Here is a 22,761-nt window from a genome sequence, read left to right on the forward strand (position 1 = left end):
ACATACGTTTTTAAGCCAAGAAAAGAAGAGCACCATTCTCTCTGTTGCCACCCTGTCAACCCTGCCATCTATTAGGCTACTTTTGAGGACTGACATCATTGAGAAAGCTTCAGCCAGCAGCAGACCTGGCAGAGTGCACACCCTAAGCCTGGAGTCGGTTCTTTCTTGGCTCCCTGACTCCCTCCTTTTGAAGTCTCCTACCTTTACCTTCTTCCCTTTCCTCCACAGTGCAGACAGATTTCTCTAAAACGTCAATGTAGTCATATTGCTCATCTGAAAATCCACCTAAGTCTCATAGGCACTCAGAAACAGCTCTACACTCCTGCAGGCCCTCCACTGACTGCTCTTCACAACTAACTGCCTCTGTCAGTCATCCCTTCCCTCCTCTCCTCCTCCTCCTCCTCCTCCTCAGAGAGTCCCTTAAGCAGATCTGAAGTCACTAGTGTTCTTTAAACATGTTTTGGTTTCTGTTGTTTTTCAGACAGGGTCTTATAGCCCTGGCTGTTCTGGAACTCACTGTGTAGACCAGGCTGGCCTCAGACTCACAGGGATGATTGGCTTCTTTAAAACACTTGAAAAGCCGGGCAGTGGTGGCGCACGCCTTTAATCCCAGCACTTGGGAGGCAGAGACAGGCGGATTTCTGAGTTCAAGGCTAGCCTGGTCTACAGAGTGAGATCCAGGACAGCCAGGGTCTCACAGAGAAACCCTGTCTTGTAAAAACAAACCAAACCAAAAAAAAAAAAAAAGATCATTCTGTTTGAAATCATTTTCTTCCTTGCAGACAGGAGTCAACCGAAGGATAAGTTAAGTTGAGGGTGGAGAGGAAGTGCCTGCTGGGAGCAGGGGCTTGCCTTCCTCCAACCTTGAGTTTCCCATTTTAGCTGAAGATAATGAATACAAATATCCACCTCAAGCCCCGGCTACAAAGTGAGAAACCCACTTGAAGACAAGGAAGGTGAAGGGTGTGGTTCAGTTGACAGGGTGCACAAGAGGCACGGTGCTTGGGTGAGATTTACAGCACCTCAGACACCCAGCTTGGTTGTACACTCCTGTAACCCCTGTAACTGCTGGGATTAAAGGTGTGCACCACTACCCCAGACAAGAGATTCCATCTCAAAACCAACCAACCCACCACAGCAGAGTAGAGAACCTAAGGGGTAAAGCCATGAGCTATTCTTACTTAAAATATAATAAAAAACCTTACGGTTTCCCCCTCTCCTCTCTCTCTCTCCACACACACACACACAGGAACGCGCAGAATGTGATTTTCTAGTTGCTTACAAGCTGCCCCACAGTGTTGTTTTTTTAATTGTGGGGTACCAAGCAACTCCTATCTTTCCTCTTCTTCGAATGCTGATGGTTCACCAACACAACCAGTTTCCTGTGCCTGAGCGCGGACCAAACTAGACCCTCTCCCCTTCATTCTTGGCTTCCAGCTCCATCCACAGGCCCCAAGAATCAAGTCTTCGCAGGAGTTGCTCTCCTAGGCAATGTGACTGAGCAAGATGATCCTCTGCCGTAAACCGAGAATAGGATAGGGATCCATAGGACACCAACCCACGTGCTCCGAGCCTCCCTCCCCACGAGCCGCCTTCCGGTCTGGAAAAAACTACATTTCCCAGGGTGCAGAGAGGCGGGTCCTTGCTTCGAGCAGGGGCCCCTGGCGGTGTGCCGTTCCGTCGCCTGTTCGGGGGCGCGCGAGCTAGCACGAGGACAGGGCCAAAGACCCGGAATGAGTTTCCGCGTAGTTCCGCTGTGCCGTACCTGGATGTGCTTAGCCGTGTCGGGCCAGAACAGGCGTGGGTGGGGGCCTGAGTTGGTGGTACTGGGGACAGGCGCTCGGGACAGCCCGCGTCTTGCTGAGGTCCCCGCCCCGTCCCAGCCGGGCCGGCCCGTCTGTCAGTCACTGGGGCGGAGGCAGCGACCATAGCGGGGCCAAACCCGGGAGGCGAACAGATCGCGGGCCAGGCGAACGGAGGGGACCTAGCTCAGCCCCCCAACTCTACCGACTCTGCCCCAGACTCACGAAACTGCAACCCCGTGCTTCCTTGGACGTCTCCGTATCTCGCGAAGGGCTCTCTCCCGGGTGATCTCCCAGCCCCCTGACCTCATAGCATCTTGAAGCTCATCCAGACTAGGGTGTTATGGGTACAGGCCGTTGACCCTGTGACCCCTCACGGGCCAGGGCCTCTGTTTCCCCTGTAGGCCTCCCTCCCCTATGACTTTTGATTCAAGGGACAGAGCCGTGACCTCCCACTAGGACCCTTCCCTGGGAGCACCTCACTGACGCCTCCCTTTTGGGAGCCGCCTTAGCGGGTCCCCTCCGAAGAGCACATCTTTTGACCTCTGCCACCCCCCCCCCTCCAAACGCGGTGGGCAGGCCTCGGCAGCCATGCCCGCCCTGGGCATCCCCTCATCCCACCACTTCCTGGGTACTCAAGCCGGGGTCTAGCAGGGGGCCGACAGCCAAAGGGCTGGGGCAAGAGAGAGATCAGGGTCCACCTCCCTGCCAAGCAGGGAGCAAAGATGGAGCGGCGGGAGGAGCAGCTGGGGGCTGCAGGGGCTGGAGCAGCACCAGCCTTGGACTTCACTGTGGAGAACGTGGAGAAGGTATGAGGGCCTTGGGGTGGGCACTCCAGTGACAGAGCAGAAGTTCTGGGGACTGACACTAATGCCAGAGCTCAGTCCTGGGCTCAGTGCCTGCTGGGATGATGCCCCCAGAGCACCTGGTATTTACCGTCTCTGTCGGGCAGCAGCCGGCTTGGACAGCAGTGTTGCAGTGCCTAATGGACTATTTTTGGCTTTCTGTAGACACAGGTCCCCTTTCGGATAGATACTCTAGGATCTTAGGTTGTTCCTTTAGGGTGCTGAAGGGCTTAGACTTATAACCAAATTTGCTCCTGTCCAGCTCCAGGAGAAAGGCAGGAGGAGTTCTGGAGGAAACCAGGAACTCACAAGACCTGCCACTCAGCCACCCCCACCTTAGAAACCATATTTTTTTAATTTTTTTTTTCCAGTCAAAGGCTCACAAAGATATCTGGAACTAATACCACCTGAGTTATGTTTTCATCCATCTTCAGAAAGGGTCTTTTCCTTATTGGATGGAAGTCAAACTGGTCCTGGGCAGGCAGGAGTGTATCTGGCTCTCTTGCTTTGTGCTGGGTCCAAGGGGCTTGGCTCTGCTGGCAACTTTACAGGGCCCTTCCTTCCTTACCTGCCCACATGGCTTTCTGCCATGGCCTCCTTCCAGACTTCTTCATTACCCAGGCCATCTTTTTTTTTTTTTTTTTTTTTTTTTTTTAATTCTGTTCTTCTCCCAGCAGCCTGGGATGCAGGAATACACACACACACACACACACACACACACACACACACACACACACACCATACTCCCAGGGATGAATGGAAAGATGGGGATACCTGGTTGGATAGCAAGGGGGCAGTCATAGAATCACATTTATGGCTCTTGAGGCTTGTTTGCCTAACAAATGTTGAGAAGGCATCTTTTCTGTTTCTGTTTCCTGTCTCCTTTTGCGTCCCTGAGTGGCTGAACAAGGAACAGTAGCTATACCTGGCTTTTGGGGGGTGGGGGGTACAGATTAATCCTAGTTGGATGGAGTCCATTTAGGGAACCTGGCCCTTGGGGCTGGACAGTGTTGGCATGGTGGCACATGGTTTCATGTGCTGCCAGGGAGATGAGCCATTGTTTTCTCTCTGCATGAAGTCTCACTGGAGTTGGGCCCTGGGGATCCTGCCGCTGACAGCTCCAGGGTAGGTACTTGCTTGGACTGCTTTTGGCCAAGGCCTCTCTGCATCATCTGATTGGAGGCTTACTTGTACTCTCTGAAGATGTTCCCACCCTCCTTCCAGTGTATCTGTTCCAGGGCTACCTGGCCTGAAGCAGTCCTTCTCAGATTTCACACTGGCTTTAGTGCCAGCCTCAGAAGTGACCTCGGGATGATCCCAGGGGAGCAAATGGAGTTTGCTTGTTGGAATCAGTGGAAGGAGCTGAATGTAGAAGGGCCAAGCCCCTTCGGGCTGTTCTATCCATGTCTCAAGCTTACATTTGTTGTGGTGGAGCCATTCCTTCCTCCTAGGCCTTGCCCTTACATACCTCCCTATGGGAAGAGCCCCCCACCCCACCACTTTTCTGCCTTCCTGTGGAGAGTCCCTCTCAGAACCCATTTGTACTATAAGAAGAGAATGTGATAGAGCATGGGCAAGATTCAGGCTTTCAAAAGGTCAGCCAAGCCCTGAGCTCTCCCTGCTTACTCCTTCTCTCCCTAAGTCAGGGAGAGGCAGCATCTTGCAGGACCAAGTCACACCCTCTGTTCTGGGCTCTGGCAGGATCCAGAGTAGCCAGCACCTGCTCAGTCCTGTGCTGTCCTGCAGGCGCTGCACCAGCTCTACTACGACCCCAATATTGAGAACAAGAACCTGGCTCAGAAGTGGCTGATGCAGGCCCAGGTCTCTCCTCAGGCCTGGCATTTCAGCTGGCAGCTACTCCAGCCAGACAAGGTGCCTGAGATCCAGTACTTTGGGGCCAGTGCCCTGCACATCAAGATCTCTCGCTATTGGAGTGACATCCCTACCGACCAGTATGAAAGCTTAAAGGCGCAGCTCTTCACCCAGATCACCCGCTTTGCCAGTGGCTCCAAAATTGTGCTGACTCGGCTGTGTGTGGCACTGGCCTCACTTGCTCTCAGCATGATGCCTGATGCTTGGCCATGTGCTGTGGCAGATATGGTTCGGCTCTTCCAGGCTGAGGACTCACCGGTGGATAGCCAGGGCCGTTGTCTGGCCCTTCTAGAGTTGCTGACAGTTCTGCCCGAGGAGTTTCAGACCAGCCGCTTGCCCCAGTACCGCAAAGGTCTGGTGCGGACCAGCCTGGCTGTGGAGTGTGGGGCTGTCTTCCCATTGCTGGAGCAACTGCTACAACAGCCCAGCTCTCCCAGCTGTGTGCGTCAGAAGGTGCTCAAATGCTTCTCCAGCTGGGTGCAGCTGGAAGTACCCCTGCAGGACTGTGAGGCACTCATTCAGGCTGCCTTCGCTGCTCTGCAGGACTCGGAACTCTTTGACAGCAGCGTGGAGGCCATTGTCAATGCCATCTCCCAGCCAGATGCCCAAAGGTGAGTTACTCCCCAGCTTCCCAGAAAAGGATAGCCCATCCATCCCATAAGCATTAATGGGGTGTCTGTCACATGCTTCATCCTATGGAAACAAAAGCAAGGATGCAGGCGAGACATGGTCCCTGTCCTCATGGTTGAGAAAGTGAGGCGGACATTAAACACCTAACTTATCTGGTAGACTATTAAAACATTTTCCTGTTCTCTCAGCCAGTCACTAAGTCGTTGGTGTCCTGCTCCCGGCCATATTGCAGATCTATTATTTTCAGTTTCTGCTGCCACCTCCCTAATCTCACTGTCATTGTCTCTTTTCCCAGAATTTAACAGAGCTTTTTCTACAGTCTCCTGCTTCCCCCCACCTTATACCTTTTATCAGCCCAACAGTCAGAGCGACTTTCTGAGAATGAAGCTCTAATCTTTCCTTTCTGACCAGTGGCTCTCCTCTGTGTTCAAAATCATCAGTGTCACTCATAAAGATGCTTCCACCACAAGGCACACCCCAGCTTCATCTCATGTCACTCTCCTGACTTCCTGTGCTTCTATACTGTCCTTCCCAGTTCCTGAACAGGTGCCTGGCACATCACCTAGTCAACTTAAATCTCATCTCACATCTGTAGAGAAGTTCCCAAGGATTCTTAAGGCCAAGCTTGGTCTTCTCTACCCTGTCATCTCAGAGCTCTTAAGTCAGATTCCTGACTTTCCTTCCGAGCCTGTAATGTGACTCCTTGATATATATCCATGTGCATCTCCTCATTAGCCACTCAGCTGCAAGGTCAGGGACTCATCATTTTTATCTCACTGTGCTCAGGAAATGGAGTAGCCACCAGTTTTTAAGTGGATGAAAAATGGGAGTTGCCTGATGAGGGGGGGCTGGAGGTAAAGGAAATTGGGTGAGAAGGAATGCCACTAGCTTTAGGTACAAAATCCCAAAGTGGACAGTGCCACAGAATATTCAAAGACCAGAAAGAAGGTGGATGTAGGGAAGTGTGCATTTGTCAAGCAACCATCAAGGAAGGACCTGCTGAGACGGGCCCCATGCTGTGTTTCAGAAGCACACAGGTGAAGGTTTGAACCCCTCATATCAGCTGCTCACAATCGGGTGAACACTGCTCAGCACCAGGGGAGAGCAGAGGCTCTAGGTGCCCAGGGAAGGCGTTAAATTCAGTCCAAGATTCCCAGAGGAAGTGACAACTGAGCCGAACTTGGAAGGGGGGAGGGAGAGGGGATGAAGGGGGGAGGGGGAAGGGGGGAGGGAGAAAGCACGCAAGTCAGGTGCAGTTGATGGGTTTGGGCAGGACATCCCAAACAGAAGAAAGTGTCCAAGCAAGGTGAAAGATATGAAGGAATTAGTGGTGGCTTGTAAATTATTAGGTATGATTAAATAGCAGGGCTTAAAGGCCAGCATTGTAGGAGAACCAGGTTCAAATCATGTAGGACCTTGGCAGCAAAGCTTGAGAATCTTTTTTTAAAACAAGTGTTTGTTTTTTAAGATTTATTTTATGTACGTGAGTATATTGTCACATCTTCAGACACACCAAAAGAGAGAATTGGATCCCATTACAGATGGTTGTGAGCCACCATGTGGTTGCTGGGAATTGAACTCAGAACCTCTGGAAGAGCAGCCATCTCTCCAACTTGATTTTTTTCTTTTAATTTCTTTCCTGAAGCCAGTATAAAGTTCCTGAAGGATTTTATAGAGACAATGATCTGTTGAGATTTTGAGGGGATTTAAGTTGGGCTGGAAAGAACAAGACTGGAAACCTGACCCTGACACTTGAGAGAAAGGTTTTGGGAATCCTAGGTAGAGACTAGAAAGAAACCGGCGAAAGCTGTGGGGGAGTGGCTAGTGGCCCAAGCCTTGTCAGTAGTCACGTCTGAGTTTGAATTTCAGAGTTTGTTTGCTAGCTGTGAGACCTTGGGTGAACCACTTCTAAGCAATGGAGGCAATCATTCAGAACACACCGGGTAATGTAGTGCTTGGGACAAGATGATGTGTACGGGCCAGCCTTGGTATTCAGTAAAGAATGTCCCGAGTCCTTGAGTAATGGCGTCTCTTTTGTAGCCTTCACTCAGGGTGGGAGATCAGCAGCTCTCATTAGCACATATATGCTGTGCTGAGTGCTTTAAATTGGGGACTGTGTGTGATGATTTTGTCCTTCTACCATTTGTGATAAGTTTAATGGTAACCTTTTCTTCCTTGAGAGAGAAGCAGGCAGTTACTGTTAAACTGACTAAAGCTGTTTGCTTTAAGCAATTAAGGAATAGTTACATGTAGGGGGCTAGAGCTCCTACACACACACACACACACAAGCACACGCACACGCACAGGTAACATGGTTAATTGCTGTTCTTTAAAACTTTAAAGGGCTGTGGATGTCAAGGCTCAGTAGTAGTGCTTGCTGAACATATACAAGCCCTAGGTTCAATCCCACTACTAAAATGGAAAAAAAAAAGTAAAAGGGTGTTGGTTGAAAACATGTTTTGGTATGAAGGTTAAATAAGAGAACATGAGCTATTGAGTGTGGTTGCCTGGTTCTTCATAATGTCGCTTGTGTTTGTTAATATTGGCTATTATCTTTGCAAGAACAGTTAGTAAGATACTGTTAGTAAGATGCTGGCTCCCTAGCACAGGATGGATAATAAGCCCTCGTGTGGGGGCTTCTGTGGCAGCATGAAGCTCAAGTGCTGAGTGGGCTTAGGTAGTGGCTAAGGAGAATTATCAGGGTAAGTACCAGGGTGATGTCAGGTATCATTGGATACACCCAAAGTTTACCCACCTAGCCTGCCCAAGGGCTTTAGCAAGTAATTGATGCCCCTTCTCTTCTGAACGAATGAGCAAGCAAGGGGCCAGTGCGGGAACCCATTGCCTTCTGGGCGCCCATTGGTTGCAGCCCCTTGGTTGCTTAGCAACTCTTCCCATTTTCTCAGCTCTGCTCCCAGAGCTCTAATTGTAGGTCTGGGCTGAGCTCAGTGTGAGCGGCAGCCAAGACATCCCAACAGCTCTGCTCCAGCTGCAGAAGCTGACCATCTAGAGCTAGGCATCTTAGACCTGCCTTAGCCATGAAAGTCATCCTCCCAGGCTTCCATAGCAAGTCTAGAAACCTTCAAGGCCTCAGTCTCATTCTGTTTGCTCAGAGCTCTCAAGCATGTGTGGCAGGAAACCTACACAGGCAATTTCCCTGTGGGCTGGCTACAACAAGCCAGGAGTTGGCACTGGGGTTCTGCTCTGTCCAATCTAGCTTGCTATATTTGGCTTAAGAAAGTGACCTTCAGTAATTATCCTGGGTGATCTAGTCTCTATCTTTCCTGGTGTCCTGGTATTAGCCTTCCCTCCAGCTGAGCGTACACTCGAGTCATCTTTCTTTCTGTTCCTCTGCACTTGCCTCTTCTTCCTGTCTCTCTCTTTTGAATTTTCTCCCTGGAATACACTTTTTGTTTGTTTGGTTGGTTGGTTGGTTGGTTTATTGTTTGTTTTTTAAGACAGGGTTTCTCTGTGTAGCACTGGTTGTCCTGGAACTCACTCCATAGACCAGGCTAGCCTCGAATTCATATCTTCTTGTGTCTGTCTCCCAAGCGTTGGGATTAAAGGTGTGTACTACTATGTTCATCTTTTGAAATACATTTTTAATGCCAGAATAACTTATCATAGCGAACTGAGGGGAAGGGGAAGTGAATGGATAGGGCGGTGGGGCTCCCACCATAAGGACTGGAGATACAAACTGAGATCTGCACAGATCCTCTGCAGGAAATTGTATTTGGGCCTTCAAAGGGAAGCAGATCTACAGTGGTTTAAGAGTTTCTCAATCTGATCTGTGTCTTAAGTCGCTGTGTGACCTTGAGCAATCGTCTGAGTCCTTCTAGGTTATGGTGTCCTTGATTTATCCTATTTGAGACTAAAAACCTGCTGAGAGCCTTTAGTGCCTTCCTCTGTCTGCATGAACTGGCAGCTAGTGGACACCTTGGAAGTCAGTGGGGATGCTGTGGAGTAAGCCTCCAATCTCAACTCCTAGGGAGCTTATGGGTCATAGCCTTGGCCCTGCCCCTGACTCTTTGTGCCTGAGCTTGGCCTGAAGGTACCCATTGTCTGGCGGTGCAGCCTGTGTCAGGATCCTGAGACTGAAGCCATCCCAGCTGTCTCCAGGCGACACCCCCTACGCCTGTCTCTGAACTGGGGGTATCCTGGTATGGATAGCTTTTGCCAGCAGAATCTAGAATGGGGTTGTAGAGAAGGAAGCCAACCTTCCTAGTCTGGCTGCTTCTTTATGTCTTTTCATCTCACTATGTCCAGATGCTGTTGCCTAGCAACTTGCTTTGGGGAAATTCAGGTAACATGGATCCTCAGCTCCCCTTCCTGTCCAGGTACATAAATTGCTACAGTGACATTGCTTGACATCAGAGAGGTCCCAAACATCTGATTATCTCTTAGAGTATAGCTTCCTCTGCTTCATTCTATCTCCACAGAGTGGATGGAGTTACTCTAGTCTCCGTCCCCTTTGTGTCCTGGCTTTCTCTGCCTGTCTTTGTGCTTCAGGACTCTGACCTAGATATTACAATTTTCTTACTCCGTATTTTCCTGCTGGTCAGCTCTTACTGACTCCTGTATCTTCAGCTACCAGCTAACAATTCCTGAATCTGAGTCTCACTCTGACCTATTGGGCATCACTCTGACCTATCTATACACTGGGCACCACTCTGACCTATTATCTATACACTGGGCACCACTCTGACCTATTATCTATACACTGGGCACCACTCTGACCTATCTATACACTGGGCATCCCTCTGACCTATACACTGGGCATCACTCTGACCTATACACTGGGCATCACACTGACCTATACACTGGGCATCAGAGTTTTATGTCCTAATCTTTCTGACCACTCCCGTTTGAACACTTTGCCTAATGCTGAGCTTCACCTCTCATCAAAGTGTTCCTGTTTGCCTTTTCCATGTTTCAGTGGCTCTGGAGAGTTGTCCTCTGTACTCAGCCAGTTGTTATGTTTTGTCTGTCTTGCCTGTTAGCTCTAAATTTATCTAGTGCACTCCCATCCTGCTGCCACCAGATACATGAGTTGGGACTTGGTGGCAGCCAGTGGGAATTGGTTCCCTTAGGAGCTCTCACTACCTTCCAAAGTCTTCTTTAACAGTGTTCCTGACATGGACACCCTTGTCCAGTGTCCCCTAACACTATGTTTTTTTCTTGGGGCTGCAGTAACAAAGTACCACAAGCAGGTGGCTTTGAATGACAGATTGCCACACAATTATGGAGGCTAGATGTCTGAAATAGAGGTGTTAGCTGGACTATGCTCCCTCTGATACCTTGGAAGACTTCTTCCCCGCCTCTTCGCGTCTCTGGTTTGCTGGCAACTTTTGCCTTGCTTGGCTTGCAGCTTCACAGCTTGAGTGTTTACCTTTCTCTATACTTGGCATTGTCCCATGATGTTTCTGCCGTCTTTGTAAGGACACGAGTCATACTGGATTAAGAGCACACGTCTAGTATACTTGTATCTGCAATGATGCTTTTTCCAAGTATCGCACTTTTCAGGTGCGGGGGGTGGGGGTGGGGGTAATATGCCAGTGTTCTCAGTTTGCACGCCTGCACAACAGCCTTTCTGTTGTTCCTAAGGAGCTGTCTACCTTAGTTTTTGAGACTTAACCTCTCAATGGTTGGAGCTTACAAAGTAGGCTAGGCTGGCAGGCCAGTAAGCCTTGGAATCCTCCTGCTTCTGTCTCCCCAGTACTGGTCACAAGTACACCAGCTTTTTTGACATGGGTTCTGGAGATCAAACTCCTGTCTTCATGACATGAGCTATCTCCCCAGCCCTAAAACATGCCTTCTTAGATTTTTCAACCAATAACAATCTAGCCTCTGCATCTCCAAAATTCATGTTACTGTCATACACAGAAAAGGATTTTCTTTCTTTCTTTTTTTTTTTTTTTTTCGGTTTTTTGAGACAGGGTTTCTCTGTGTAGCCCTGGCTGTCCTGGAACTCACTCTGTAGACCAGGCTGGCCTCGAACTCAGAAATCCGCCTGCCTCTGCCTCCCAAGTGCTGGAATTAAAGGCATGTGCCACCACCGCTGGCAGAAGAGGATTTTCTTAATCCCAACTTCCTTCAAACATTAACCCATGCCAGCATCAACTAACTTGGACTTTCTTGTGCTTCCTGCCCAGAGCTCTCCTGAAGATCTCTGACCTAATGTTCTCAGCATGAGCAGCATCAAAGCAGCCTTGGCCTCTTTTTGATAGGAAGGCTTTGGTGGAAGGCGGGGAGATTGCCTTTCTCTCAAAGCTGGCGGGGCTGGGCAGACATCTCTGATGGATCACCTTACCTCATGCCTCTAGGTACGTGAACACACTCCTGAAACTCATTCCGCTGGTGCTGGGACTGCAGGATCAACTGCGGCAGGCAGTGCAGAATGGGGACATGGAGACCTCCCACGGCATCTGCCGCATTGCTGTGGCCCTGGGCGAGAACCACTCTCGGTAGGGAGTGGGGCAGCTGCTGGTGGGATGGCAGAGCCTATCAAAGGTTCAAGTTATGGACCCTTGTTGGAAAGGTACGGTGAACTAACTTTCTGCTCCTGCTCCTCTCCCCCACCCCACAGGGCCTTGCTAGACCAAGTAGAGCACTGGCAGAGCTTCCTGGCACTCGTCAACATGATCATGTTCTGTACTGGCATCCCTGGCCACTATCCCGTCAACGAGACTACCAGCTCCCTCACTCTCACCTTCTGGTACACGCTGCAGGTATGTCTGTGTGACCATCAGTTGAATGGGGCCTTCATGAAAGATGGTGGGTCATGAGCTTCTGTGGCTGCTGCTGAGACGGCTAACTGTCTTCCCTGGCTCTCTCAGGATGACATTCTGTCCTTTGAGGCAGAGAAGCAGGCTGTATACCAGCAGGTGTACCGGCCAGTCTACTTCCAGCTGGTGGACGTACTTCTGCACAAGGCCCAGTTTCCTTCTGATGAGGAATATGGATTTTGGTCCTCAGATGAAAAGGAGCAGTTCCGAATCTACAGGTGATGGCAGCAGGCCAACCCCAATGAAGTAAGGGAAGAAGCCGGGCTTCCTGACTTCTAGGGTTCCTTTCTGTAGCCTTTAGGCAATTTTGCAGGCTCATGAGGGTCCTTGGGTTGGCTTCTGGCTTACGGTAAAGATCCAGGCAGTATAAAAGGCCTTCTTCTGCTTTTCAGGGTGGACATCTCAGACACACTCATGTATGTCTATGAGATGCTGGGGGCTGAGCTGCTTAGCAACCTCTATGACAAGCTGGGCCGTTTGCTCACCAGCTCAGAGGAGCCCTACTCCTGGCAGGTACCTCCCAAACCTGATCCCTCTGCCCTCCCTAACTTGCTGCACCCTTCTCCTAAGTCAAGCCAGTGGTACCCTCTTTCCCCAGCACACAGAAGCCCTACTCTATGGCTTCCAGTCCATTGCAGAGACCATTGATGTCAACTACTCTGACGTGGTCCCCGGACTCATCGGCCTCATCCCACGGATCAGCATCAGCAATGTACAGCTGGCGGACACTGTCATGTTCACCATTGGTGAGGCCTGGCATACCTTCCATGACCACATTCTCAGAGCTACAGCACCCATTCCTCAACATGGCTGGCCTGCTGGGTCCTGTCCAAACTGAGAGAGCTACATCTCCCCCCACACAGTCAGCATTGTAGCCAACTAGCTGTCTGGCAAGTGCTGGGATCTTTTCTGCAGTGCACTGAGCTTCGTCTCTGCAATGCTAATCTGCTGTCACTCAGTGGAGCAGCGCTGGGCCTCCGTCGAGTAATCCCTTTCTGCTTTTCAGTGATGAGGCTCATGCCCACACTGCCCTCCAAGCACTCTGGGTGCACTGGAGCTGTAACTTAATCAGTCCTGAAGTCTTGCCTGCCTCAGAGAGTCTTTTCTTTCCTTTTCTCTTCTAGGAGCTCTGTCTGAATGGCTGGCTGACCACCCCGTCATGATCAACAGCGTTCTGCCCCTTGTGCTGCATGCCCTAGGCAATCCTGAGCTGTCCGTCTCATCTGTGTCAACCCTCAAAAAGATCTGCCGAGAGTGCAAGTATGACCTGCCGCCCTACGCTGCCAACATTGTGGCTGTCTCCCAGGTATGCAGGGGCCCCTGGGCAGGGCTGGTCCTCACAGTGCCCCGCTCCACACTGATATATTATTCTCTACCCCCAGGATGTGCTGATGAAGCAGATCCACAAGGTACGGCTCAAGCTTTCTAGGGGTCCCCTTGGGTTTTTGGTGGGGAATCGCTCACCCCTAGATGCTGCCTTCTGCCTTCTCCTCCCCACTCACCTCTTGCCTTTGTCCTTACAATCCTTCCACTTTCTACTCACAAGATGTGGTCAGGATGGACCGTCCCTGTTTTCTGCCCCACAGACAAGCCAGTGCATGTGGTTGATGCAGGCACTGGGCTTCCTGCTGTCAGCCCTGCAGGTAGAGGAGATCCTGAAGAACCTGCACTCACTCATCTCTCCCTACATCCAACAACTGGAGAAGCTGGCAGAAGAGATAGTGAGTGAGCTCTGGGGACCTGGGGCAGCACTGGGACCCAGGGCCTTCTCTGTCGGCATAGGAGTGGGGATGTTGGAATTGTCACTCAGGTCCAGTGTTGAGTGACTGGCCTCTAGGCTGGGCCTGGGAGATCTGGAGCTTGATTCAATTCTCCCCGTAGCCTAATCCCTCCAACAAGCTGGCCATTGTCCACATCTTGGGGCTTCTTTCCAACCTCTTTACTACACTGGACGTCAGTCATCATGAGGATGATCACGAAGGCCCTGAGCTCCGGAAGCTGCCAGTGCCACAGGGACCCAACCCAGTAGGTGACATTGTCTTTGTTCCTTTCCTTGTGTCTTTGTCACCCTCCAAGTCTGTGGGTAATGTTGGCATTGCTTCCTGACCCCACAGAGGCCATGTCCTTTGACCTTCCACCTTCTATGTGGCCATGTCATTGCATCACTTATCCAGTGGATAATGTTTTCTCTGTCCTCAGCCTGATGGGGGTGATGTCATTGAGGTTTATTTGCCCCACCTCCTGTGGGCACTGACATTATCCTTTGGTACTACTGAGCTGTATTATGAGCTCATGTTCAACCCTTCTCTTTAGAGTCTCCTTCCTCAGTCTCTCTGTCCTGCAGGCACTTGGGATGTCCATGTGCCCACATGTAGTGGTTCTTGCCGTAGTAAAGTTACTCCCATTGAGAGGAAGTGCACAGAGAGCTTGCTGCAGAGCACAGTGTTGAGCACTGGGATAACTTGGCATGGATCTGGGCTGACCTCTCTGCTTTTCTGTTTTCCTTTGAGACGGGGTCTTGCTGGATAGCCCCGGCTGGCCTGGAACTCGCTGTGTAAACAAGGACGGCCTTGAGCTCAGAGGTCCTCCTACCTCTGCCTCCCCAGTGCTAGGATCAAAGGCATTTGTAATTTGACAGTCTTGTTTCTGTGCTGTTAGAGATTGAACCTAGGGCCCTGGGCATGCTAGGCTAAAACTCTGCCAACAGTCTACATCCCCAGCCCTTGAGGTGACCTCTCAAGCTACATGACATGGGACAACCTTCAGCTTCCCTCTCAAAGCTGTGGCCACTGGGGTCTGCGGCTGCTCATTGCAGGATTGTTGGAGCAGAGGAGGCTTGAGTGAGATTAGTTGACAGACAGCCAAGTTCTTTCTATACAAGTAACAGGGACTGCATTAGCCATTGACCTTTCATGCCCCAGGCCTACTCCTGGAAAAGAAAGCCAGGGACACCCTGGTCTCAGCTTAGCTCCACACCTCAGCCTCAGTTATCACTTGGGCTCTAGGCCAAGCCTGGGCCACCATGATCCCACAGAATTCCCCTTTTCTTCTATGGCAGTAATTGTCCTGCCCTCCCTATCTCCCAGGACCTCAGCCTGCTCTCTGCTCTGCCATAAGCTGCCCGTATCTACTCATCCCATGGGGCTCCCTACCCCACGCATATTTGGTGAGACAGCACCCCCTCCTCAGGGGCTAGCCCATTGCTTTGGTTTTTCTGAGCAGAAATGGATAGAGAGAATGATTTCTGTTTTGTTTGCAAAGCTGTCACAATTTTATCAAGAACTAAGGATGTCTCTGCTTTGTAGTTCTGAGTCTTCCTCTGAAATGACCTACAGTTCAAGATACTCTTCTCTTTCATTGTTGGGGGGTTCAACACATCATTTCTTACCCCAGGGGTCCTATATCCCAAATCCTCAGTGTGCAGTCGAGAGTGATGGGGTGAGCCGTTGTCTCCTGCCTCCTGCTAGGCCCGGGTGGCAGCTGTGTGGCAGCGGTGTCTCACTCCTCCCTGTGTCTTAGGTGGTGGTTGTGTTGCAGCAAGTCTTCCAGCTCATCCAGAAGGTGCTGAGCAAGTGGCTGAATGATGCCCAGGTAGTCGAGGTGAGTCCTGACCCTCTCTGTTCCTGGGCTGATTTTGACCAAAAGGATTGCTTCCTCACTGCTCCTGTAGTGGTCTGGAGGGAACAAGAAGGGAAGGCCGAAACATTGACAGGAACAGGTGTCTTATGGGAAGACACAGTCCCTCCCCTGACCACCAGCGCCCCAGGATCACAGAAGTGCTTGGTTAAAGGATAGTAACCATAGGCTGAGTCCCAGATGTCTGTTGTAGTGTAGAGACCTGGCTTTGGTCCCTGAGTTGAGATTTTGGTTGCTCCCTGAGAAGAAATGGCAGTGAAGTTAGTAGTGGGAATTAAGTTGCAGAGCTGGAGCCCATGCTCCTCTGTGGAGAGTTCTTTGCTCCTTCTTTTCAGCCCAAGGAATAGGGTACTTCTGTGGCTTGGTTTGCAGGGCTTGGCTAGACTTCTGGGTAAGGTTTCTTAGACCTCCCTCCCATGACCCGCTGACAAGGGTCTCCTTGCTTTCTTCCTCAGGCAGTGTGCGCCATCTTTGAGAAGTCTGTTAAGACACTGCTGGATGACTTTGCCCCCATGGTGCCGCAGCTCTGTGAGATGCTGGGTCGGATGTACAGCACCGTTCCCCAGGCCTCTGCTCTTGACCTCACTCGACAGGTAAGCTGTCTGCTTTGGGCAGTAGGTGCTCTGGATGTCATCTTGTTAGAGACCTGTCCCCAGGTGGGAGTGTGTCAGATGGCTGCCATGGCTGGGGTCCCCACGTGTGTTCCAGGGATGTTGTTGTCCTGGTGAGGCGGACCTCAGCTGACCAGCATCCCCTGCTCTGTTGTAGCTGGTCCACATCTTTGCCCACGAGCCTGCCCACTTTCCCCCAATAGAGGCCCTCTTCCTGCTGGTGACTTCCGTCACACTCACTCTCTTCCAGCAAGGTAAGTGCCCATCAGGGTCTCTGCCACCACCACCACTGCCTCTGCTTCCTCCACTGGGGAGCCAAAGCTACCCCACTCTGTTCTCGATATCCTGGTCACATGTGGGACTTGATGGGAAACTTGGGGGATGAAGCACAGCACAGTTGTTACCTATAAGTAGTTGACACTTCAGGTTGAAGTGGATAAAATGGTTAATGGTGTCTTTCACTGCCTGCCTTTGTTCCAGGCCAGCTTGGATACTGGGGGAAGCTGGGCTCAGACTCTGAGTGACTTGGGGCACTAGTCTGGCTCATTGCCTTTAGAATATAATAAGAAGTTGGAGGAGCATGGGCTTTGAAACCAGGCAGACCTAGAATCTAAGGCATAACCACAAAACTAGTTGTGTGACCTTGGGCAAGTCACATCCCTTCGCTGAGCCTCGTTTCCATGTCAGTTCAGGGACTCTGGTTCCTTGGATCTGGCTTGGGCTTTTGTATATGAAGTACTAGAGTGCTGATTCCTCTTTTCATGTCAAAGTTTACTCCTTTCTGAGCCCAAAGTGCCTTCAGGGGTGGTCCCAGTCCCTCTTTCTGTGGCCTTCTGCCTGAGAAAGTTGGGGACTGGCCTTCAGGCTTCCTGTCTAATCTGGGTTCTAACCTGGCACAGAAGCAGTGCTACTTAGTCAGCCCCATGAGCCTAGCCTGGATTTGAGCTTTGAGGCCAAGCAGAGGTGTCTGCTTTTGTCCGGAGTGCTCGAATCTCATATGGTTACTGTCTGGTCCCTTGTGGGCCATGGAGCAGATCCAGAGTGTGACTATCTTCCACTCCACCTCTCCTGTTCCTTGTACCCCCTTTCTGAGTGAGTCCCAGTGATTCTGGGTCTGTTCATTCCTCAGAGGGTCCACTCCTCCTCTCCTCCATGAGCCCTTTCTCAGTTTAGGCTCAGCCTCACTTAACTCCATAAACTCCTCCGTGCACATGCGCCCCTTTTTCCAACCCACTCAGTATACAGCAGTCATACTGTATTTCATAAAACACAAGTGTGATCACTTTCCTCTCTGGCCTAAAACCCTTTCAGATGCTGCCCATCACCCTCAGGTTATTGTCACATTTCCACAGGACCAAACTCGGGTCATCTCTAAAGGTCTCTCCTGACAGGAGCAATCCAGCCACACTGACTCTCCTTAACACACCCTATTTGAGCTCTGCATTGCTCCTTCAGTTGGAAAATACTACACTCCCGGCTGGGTGAACTCTGACTCATCCATGCCCTAGACAGAAGGCAGGCGTTACTCCTCAGACAAGTGACTCTGAAATAGAACTGTGCAAAAACTCTACCATACTTACACTACTGATATAAAGCACAGGCCATGAGATTAATAACCTCCATGTCTGTCTCTCTTCATGGACTAAACCCTCTAGGGGCAGAATTGCATCTACTACAGTTTTCTACTATGTTCCCTGTGTCCAGAATGAGGCCAGTCTCAGACACTGTTGAATCAAGGAGGGCTCCCTGCCCCCAGAACCTTTTTTCCACACTATCTGGCCCAAGCAGGAAAGGAACCGTACACTCACCACACTGTTCGAACAGCAGAAACACTGTTCTAATATGGTACATCAGACCTTTCTGGGACCTGAGTAGCGAAGATTTCAAAGATAAAGGATAAGCTTCAGGTCAGGGTTCCTAGTAGCCTGGGGAAGGAGGTGAAGGAGAGGTTATGTGTCACAGGTGGGGCAACAGAACACCTGTGACTTACACAAGATCACACAGCTACTCAGTGGTGTCTCCGGCAGGTACCTTTCTACTGCATCCTACTGAGAGTGGAGAAGCTGAGGCAGGAGCAGCAGGCCTTGCTCTTACCTCAGGAATGGTCAAAGCTGAGGCAGGGATGGCCAACATTGTTATTTGTCAGAGTTGTTGGTTGTCTTGTTGGGTAGGATAGTCCCCATACCTCTTTTGCTATTCCAGTTTCAGCTTCCTCAAGCCTTTGCCTTCCCGCTGGGTCATGCATGGGGTGACAAAATGACTGTTCTCCCCTTTTGATATGTCCAAATTCTGAGAGCTGTCTTCAGCCCCGAGTTTGGCTGTCTCCCAAGTCTGTGCCATGTGAAGGGACTTTGCTGGGATGGGGCTCTCTTTCATGGCCTTACAATGCAATTTATTCCCCTGCCCCTACGGATGACTGGGCAGCCTTGTAGCACCCAGAGTCCTGCCCTGTCTAAATAAGAGTACTTTAGTTTACACAAACAAGTCTTATCTTAGCCAGACCAAGAGCCCTAAAACCACCAAACTTAAGGGGACAGTTACTCAAAATCTCATGTCCTGGACTTTCCAGGACCTTTAGCCAAGCCTCAAAATGAAGTGCCATGGACCAACCTACAGCCAGCTGTGCCCTCCACTTAGATGGTTGTGATAGGGACATATATGCCAAGAAGCAGTGTAGGGCTAACCCAGCCAATCAGAGCCACAGCAAGAGTGTGGAGACTGTTCCCTAAGCTCTATGGAATCTAGAATTGTTTAAGCACCAAGAGATCACTGCGGGACTGGCTTGAGGTGGAACGGGGAGTAGGTGGAAGGCCCCTGGGGGAGCTGGGGCAGGCCCGTCCTTCACTCTGCCGTCTCTTTCTGTTGGGCTTCTCCCAGTTCATGGTTTTGTATGTTTTGTTTCTTTATCTTGCTTCCTGCTGCTCATGTGCCCCATGCTGTCTCCTGCAGGCTCTCAGTCCCACATAACTATATGAGGTTGAGTTGCTGTTTGTATAATTTTTTCTTAAGTTCCATCTTTATTATATTTTAGGGCCCAGGGATCATCCTGATATTGTTGATTCATTTATGCAACTCCTGGCACAGGTGTGTTTTAGTTTTATTCATTCACGTTCTGTTCTCTCTCTCTCTCTCTTTCTCTTATGTTGAAATTCAATTTAAGCCTATTTTTAGCTTTCTGTTGACAAATTTTTTTTTTCTGTTCAGTTGAATAGAGTTTCTTCATCTGTTTCCGTGGAAGTTGACAACCCAACATCCCCCTTTAGTGCCCCTTTGCCTCAATTAGCTTAGTCACCTACAAAGACCAGAGAAAGGCTGATTGGAAGGGAGGGAAGGAGAGGGGAGGGGGTGGCGACTGTACCCAACAGTTCCTGTGTGGCCAGCTTACCCAGAACTGTCAAGAGTAGGGTTGAAGTTGAAGGGCCTGGGCTTCACTATCCCTAGGCTTCATTGTCCCCGTGCTCCCGCCGGGGACTGCAAAGATCAGAGTGCAAGGTGAATGTTCACCGTGCAGTCCAGAGCACATCTGGTGGAGAGATTGTGCTGCTGGAGGTGGGTCCAGGCTCCACTTTGAGACCTCACTAGGATGTGTTTGTGTCTGGGGTGTGCTCTCAAGTGTGTTGAACTTATTTTGTATGTTTGGAGTTTGGTTTTGGAAGGGAACAGAAGTCATCTGGTATAAGTAGGGTGTGCATTGTGCTAGATACTGAGATAGGTGTGAATCTGATGTGACGTGTGATGAGGGTGGTCCCTACATTGTATGTATGTTGATGTATGACATGTTAGACAATTGATGGACATTGAATATGGATATGTATTGGCAGTGTGTGTATGTGTGTGTGTGTGTGTGTGTATGTGTGTGTTTGAACTGGAGAGGTGAGTTTTTAATGAGAATGTGTTGTGAGTTGTTGGCATGCCAACATTAAATGAACATGGCTTGGCAGATGTATGTCAGACTATGGGCAGGTGGACATTGGTGTGATGGGTTCTATGTGAGAGAGTCCCTGTGGACTGGAAGGGTTCTGTGAGTTGGAGTTAATGGGTATCTTTCTGCTTACTTATCCCACGGGCATCCACTGAGTTTGTAGTAATGCTGTGCCTCTGATAGACTATGAGCACATGCAGTGGGGGTGGTCCTTGCTCTCCTGGAGCCTACAGTCTGGTGGGGGTATGAAGAAAGGAGTGAAGACTGATGGTATTCTGACCCTTGCATGGATATGCGTGTGGGTGTCTGTGAAGGTGTATCTCTGGCCAGGAGGCTGTCTGAGTGTATTTGTGGGTATGTTGGGATGGTATACTTGTAGGAGAGGGCTGTTTGTGTGTGGATGGTTTGGGATGTGTGAGGGCTGGGTGTGTAACGGTAATGGAAGCATGCTGTAGATGCAGAAGAGCGGATGCGAAGGTATAACAGGTGTGTAAGTAGAACATTTCAGGGTGGGGTATATGTAGGGGTGTTTGCACTCACATAAACATGGGATTATCGAGTGGGTATTCATGTGGGGCTGGAAGGGTCTATGTGATGTGTGCTGGGGCAGTGTTTAAGGCCTGCTGGAGTTGTGCCGAACGTCTTCTGCGACTCAAGAATGTGCCAACTATGCCTGGTAGCACTGGAGGCAGGCCATCTGCCCATCCAGCTGCTACCTTGAGGGTAGCACTGGCTCCTAGGATGGGGGATGGCTGAGAAGGCCCTGGACAGAAAGCATCCTGGAGGAAAGAAGGGATGAGGGATCCAGATCTCCTGTTCTACTTTTCCTCTTCCTGAAAAGGAGCCGGGAGAAGAGCAAGGCTATGGGAGTGGATGCTGGGCTGTGTCTTCATGTCCTACTGCTAACTCTTCTTCCTGCTACCCTTCCACAAACCCAAGGGGCTCCACTTCTGTGATTCAAACAGTCACTACTGGCTACCTGCAAACTTTGGGAGGGGAGAGGGGAAGCTGTTTGCTTAGGGAGTGATTGGGACCTAAACACTCAGACCTGTGCATTCAGATATACCTACTTGTGCACTCAGCATCCCTGGGGCAGCTCCTCACTTGACTGAACTCTGGGATGATGTGGGTTCCCCAGAGATCTGGGTGGCATATCCTGTACCTGTGATTCGTGAAGTTAGGAGCTTGGGTGGCAGGTGAGTGGGGGGGATGATCCTTGGAGCTGGCTGGGGCTGGGCTTACCAGCTCCACCTCCTGCAGGCTTTGAAGCGGAAGCCAGATTTGTTCCTGTGTGAGCGATTGGATGTCAAAGCTGTGTTCCAGTGTGGTAAGTGGGGCCAAGTGGAAAGTTGGGTCTGGGGTTCCCCTGCATCGCTAGGCCCCGTCTGACTTAGCTCCACCTCTCCCACAGCTGTGCTGGCCCTCAAGTTCCCTGAGGCACCTACTGTCAAGGCCTCCTGTGGCTTCTTTGTGAGTCCTATGCTGACCCCTGCCTCCCCCCAGTACTCAGAGGGTAGGGGTGTGGTGTGCAGATCTCATCCTCAGGGAGAGGTGGGAAGGAGCTGGGGCTGACAGGCTTCTCACCTGCAGACTGAGCTGCTGCCTCGATGTGGGGAAATAGAGTCTGTGGGGAAAGTGGTACAGGAAGATGGCCGTATACTGCTCATAGCAGTACTGGAGGTAAGCTGGGGCAGCGGCTGGGTGTGGGGAGACCGTCACTGCTGAGGCAGCCGGTGGGGTGTGGGGGTGTGGGGAGACCGTCACTGCTGAGGCAGCCGATGGGGTGTGGGGGTGTGGGGAGACCGTCACTGCTGAGGCAGCCGGTGGGGTGGGGGTGGGGCTGCTGAATCTTTGCTTTCCTAAGCTTTCTGACTCTCTCCCACAATTAAATGTCTGAACGTTGCTGTGAGGATCAGCTGGCTCTTACAAGATAGTGCTCACTTACACAGCTTGGCTGTGGACGTGTCCTAGAGAGCCTGTGATATGGCTAGACCTCCTTGCTACAGATGAAACAGGCTCTGGTCCACTAAGAACCCCTCTTCCTCAGGCCATCGGGGGCCAAGCCTCCCGTAGCCTCATGGACTGTTTTGCCGACATCCTGTTCGCCCTGAACAAACACTGCTTCAGCCTCCTGAGCATGTGGATCAAGGAGGCTCTGCAGCCACCTGGTTTTCCATCTGCCCGTCTCAGCCCTGAGCAGAAGGACACCTTCAGCCAGCAAATACTTCGGTGAGCAGAGCTGGCATGGGCCTGACCTGGGATATGGACGTGATGATGTTGGTAGACAAGGCTGACGTGCTCTCCCTTCCCTCCTCCAGTGAGCGAGTGAACAAGAGACGGGTAAAGGAGATGGTAAAGGAATTTACACTGCTGTGCCGGGGGCTACATGGCACAGACTACACAGCCGACTACTGAGGGACATGTGTGTCCCGCCTCACCCCTTCTTACCCCTTCCTGTTCCCAAAGAGTAAACCTGGACTCTTACTGCTGCCTCTGCCTCCTTTCTCCGCCCTCCATTGCCTATGTGGACCCAGGCCTGATGGAAGAGTGGAAGGATGCTGGGACCCCAGCCTTGGTTTAGAATAATGGGGACATAGGGAGGGTGTGGTAGCAAATGCCTTTAATCCCAGTCCTTGGGAGGCAAAGGTAGGTGGACCT

At 50.9% G+C, this 22,761-nt stretch overlaps 1 protein-coding gene across 4 annotated transcripts; it reads left to right on the forward strand.

Moving 5' to 3' along the window:
• Positions 1 to 1,691: 1,691 nt before the first annotated feature.
• On the forward strand, positions 1,692 to 22,587 carry Ipo13 (importin 13). 4 transcript variants are annotated; one of them, XM_076934353.1, is made up of 21 exons: positions 1,869 to 2,611; positions 3,726 to 3,772; positions 4,394 to 5,130; positions 11,473 to 11,613; positions 11,736 to 11,877; positions 11,986 to 12,152; positions 12,327 to 12,447; positions 12,533 to 12,680; positions 13,059 to 13,240; positions 13,317 to 13,343; positions 13,521 to 13,655; positions 13,816 to 13,959; positions 15,454 to 15,534; positions 16,026 to 16,163; positions 16,339 to 16,435; positions 19,213 to 19,265; positions 21,364 to 21,430; positions 21,515 to 21,573; positions 21,694 to 21,783; positions 22,151 to 22,332; positions 22,422 to 22,587. In XM_076934353.1, exons 3-21 carry the CDS (start codon positions 4,457 to 4,459, stop codon positions 22,516 to 22,518), a joined length of 2,745 nt encoding a protein of 914 aa, XP_076790468.1. In that variant the 5' UTR covers positions 1,869 to 2,611; positions 3,726 to 3,772; positions 4,394 to 4,456; the 3' UTR covers positions 22,519 to 22,587. The 4 variants fall into 4 exon arrangements, 3 of the variants coding, with proteins under 3 accessions (XP_034358199.1, XP_076790469.1, XP_076790468.1); XM_034502308.2 differs by lacking the exon at positions 3,726 to 3,772 and having other exon boundaries at positions 1,692 to 2,611; XM_076934354.1 differs by lacking the exons at positions 3,726 to 3,772; positions 22,422 to 22,587 and having other exon boundaries at positions 1,697 to 2,611; positions 22,231 to 22,330.
• The last annotated feature ends 174 nt before the right edge of the window (positions 22,588 to 22,761 follow it).

The sequence above is a fragment of the Arvicanthis niloticus genome, chromosome 5 (genome assembly GCF_011762505.2).
Source record: "Arvicanthis niloticus isolate mArvNil1 chromosome 5, mArvNil1.pat.X, whole genome shotgun sequence".
NCBI lineage: Eukaryota > Metazoa > Chordata > Mammalia > Rodentia > Muridae > Arvicanthis > Arvicanthis niloticus.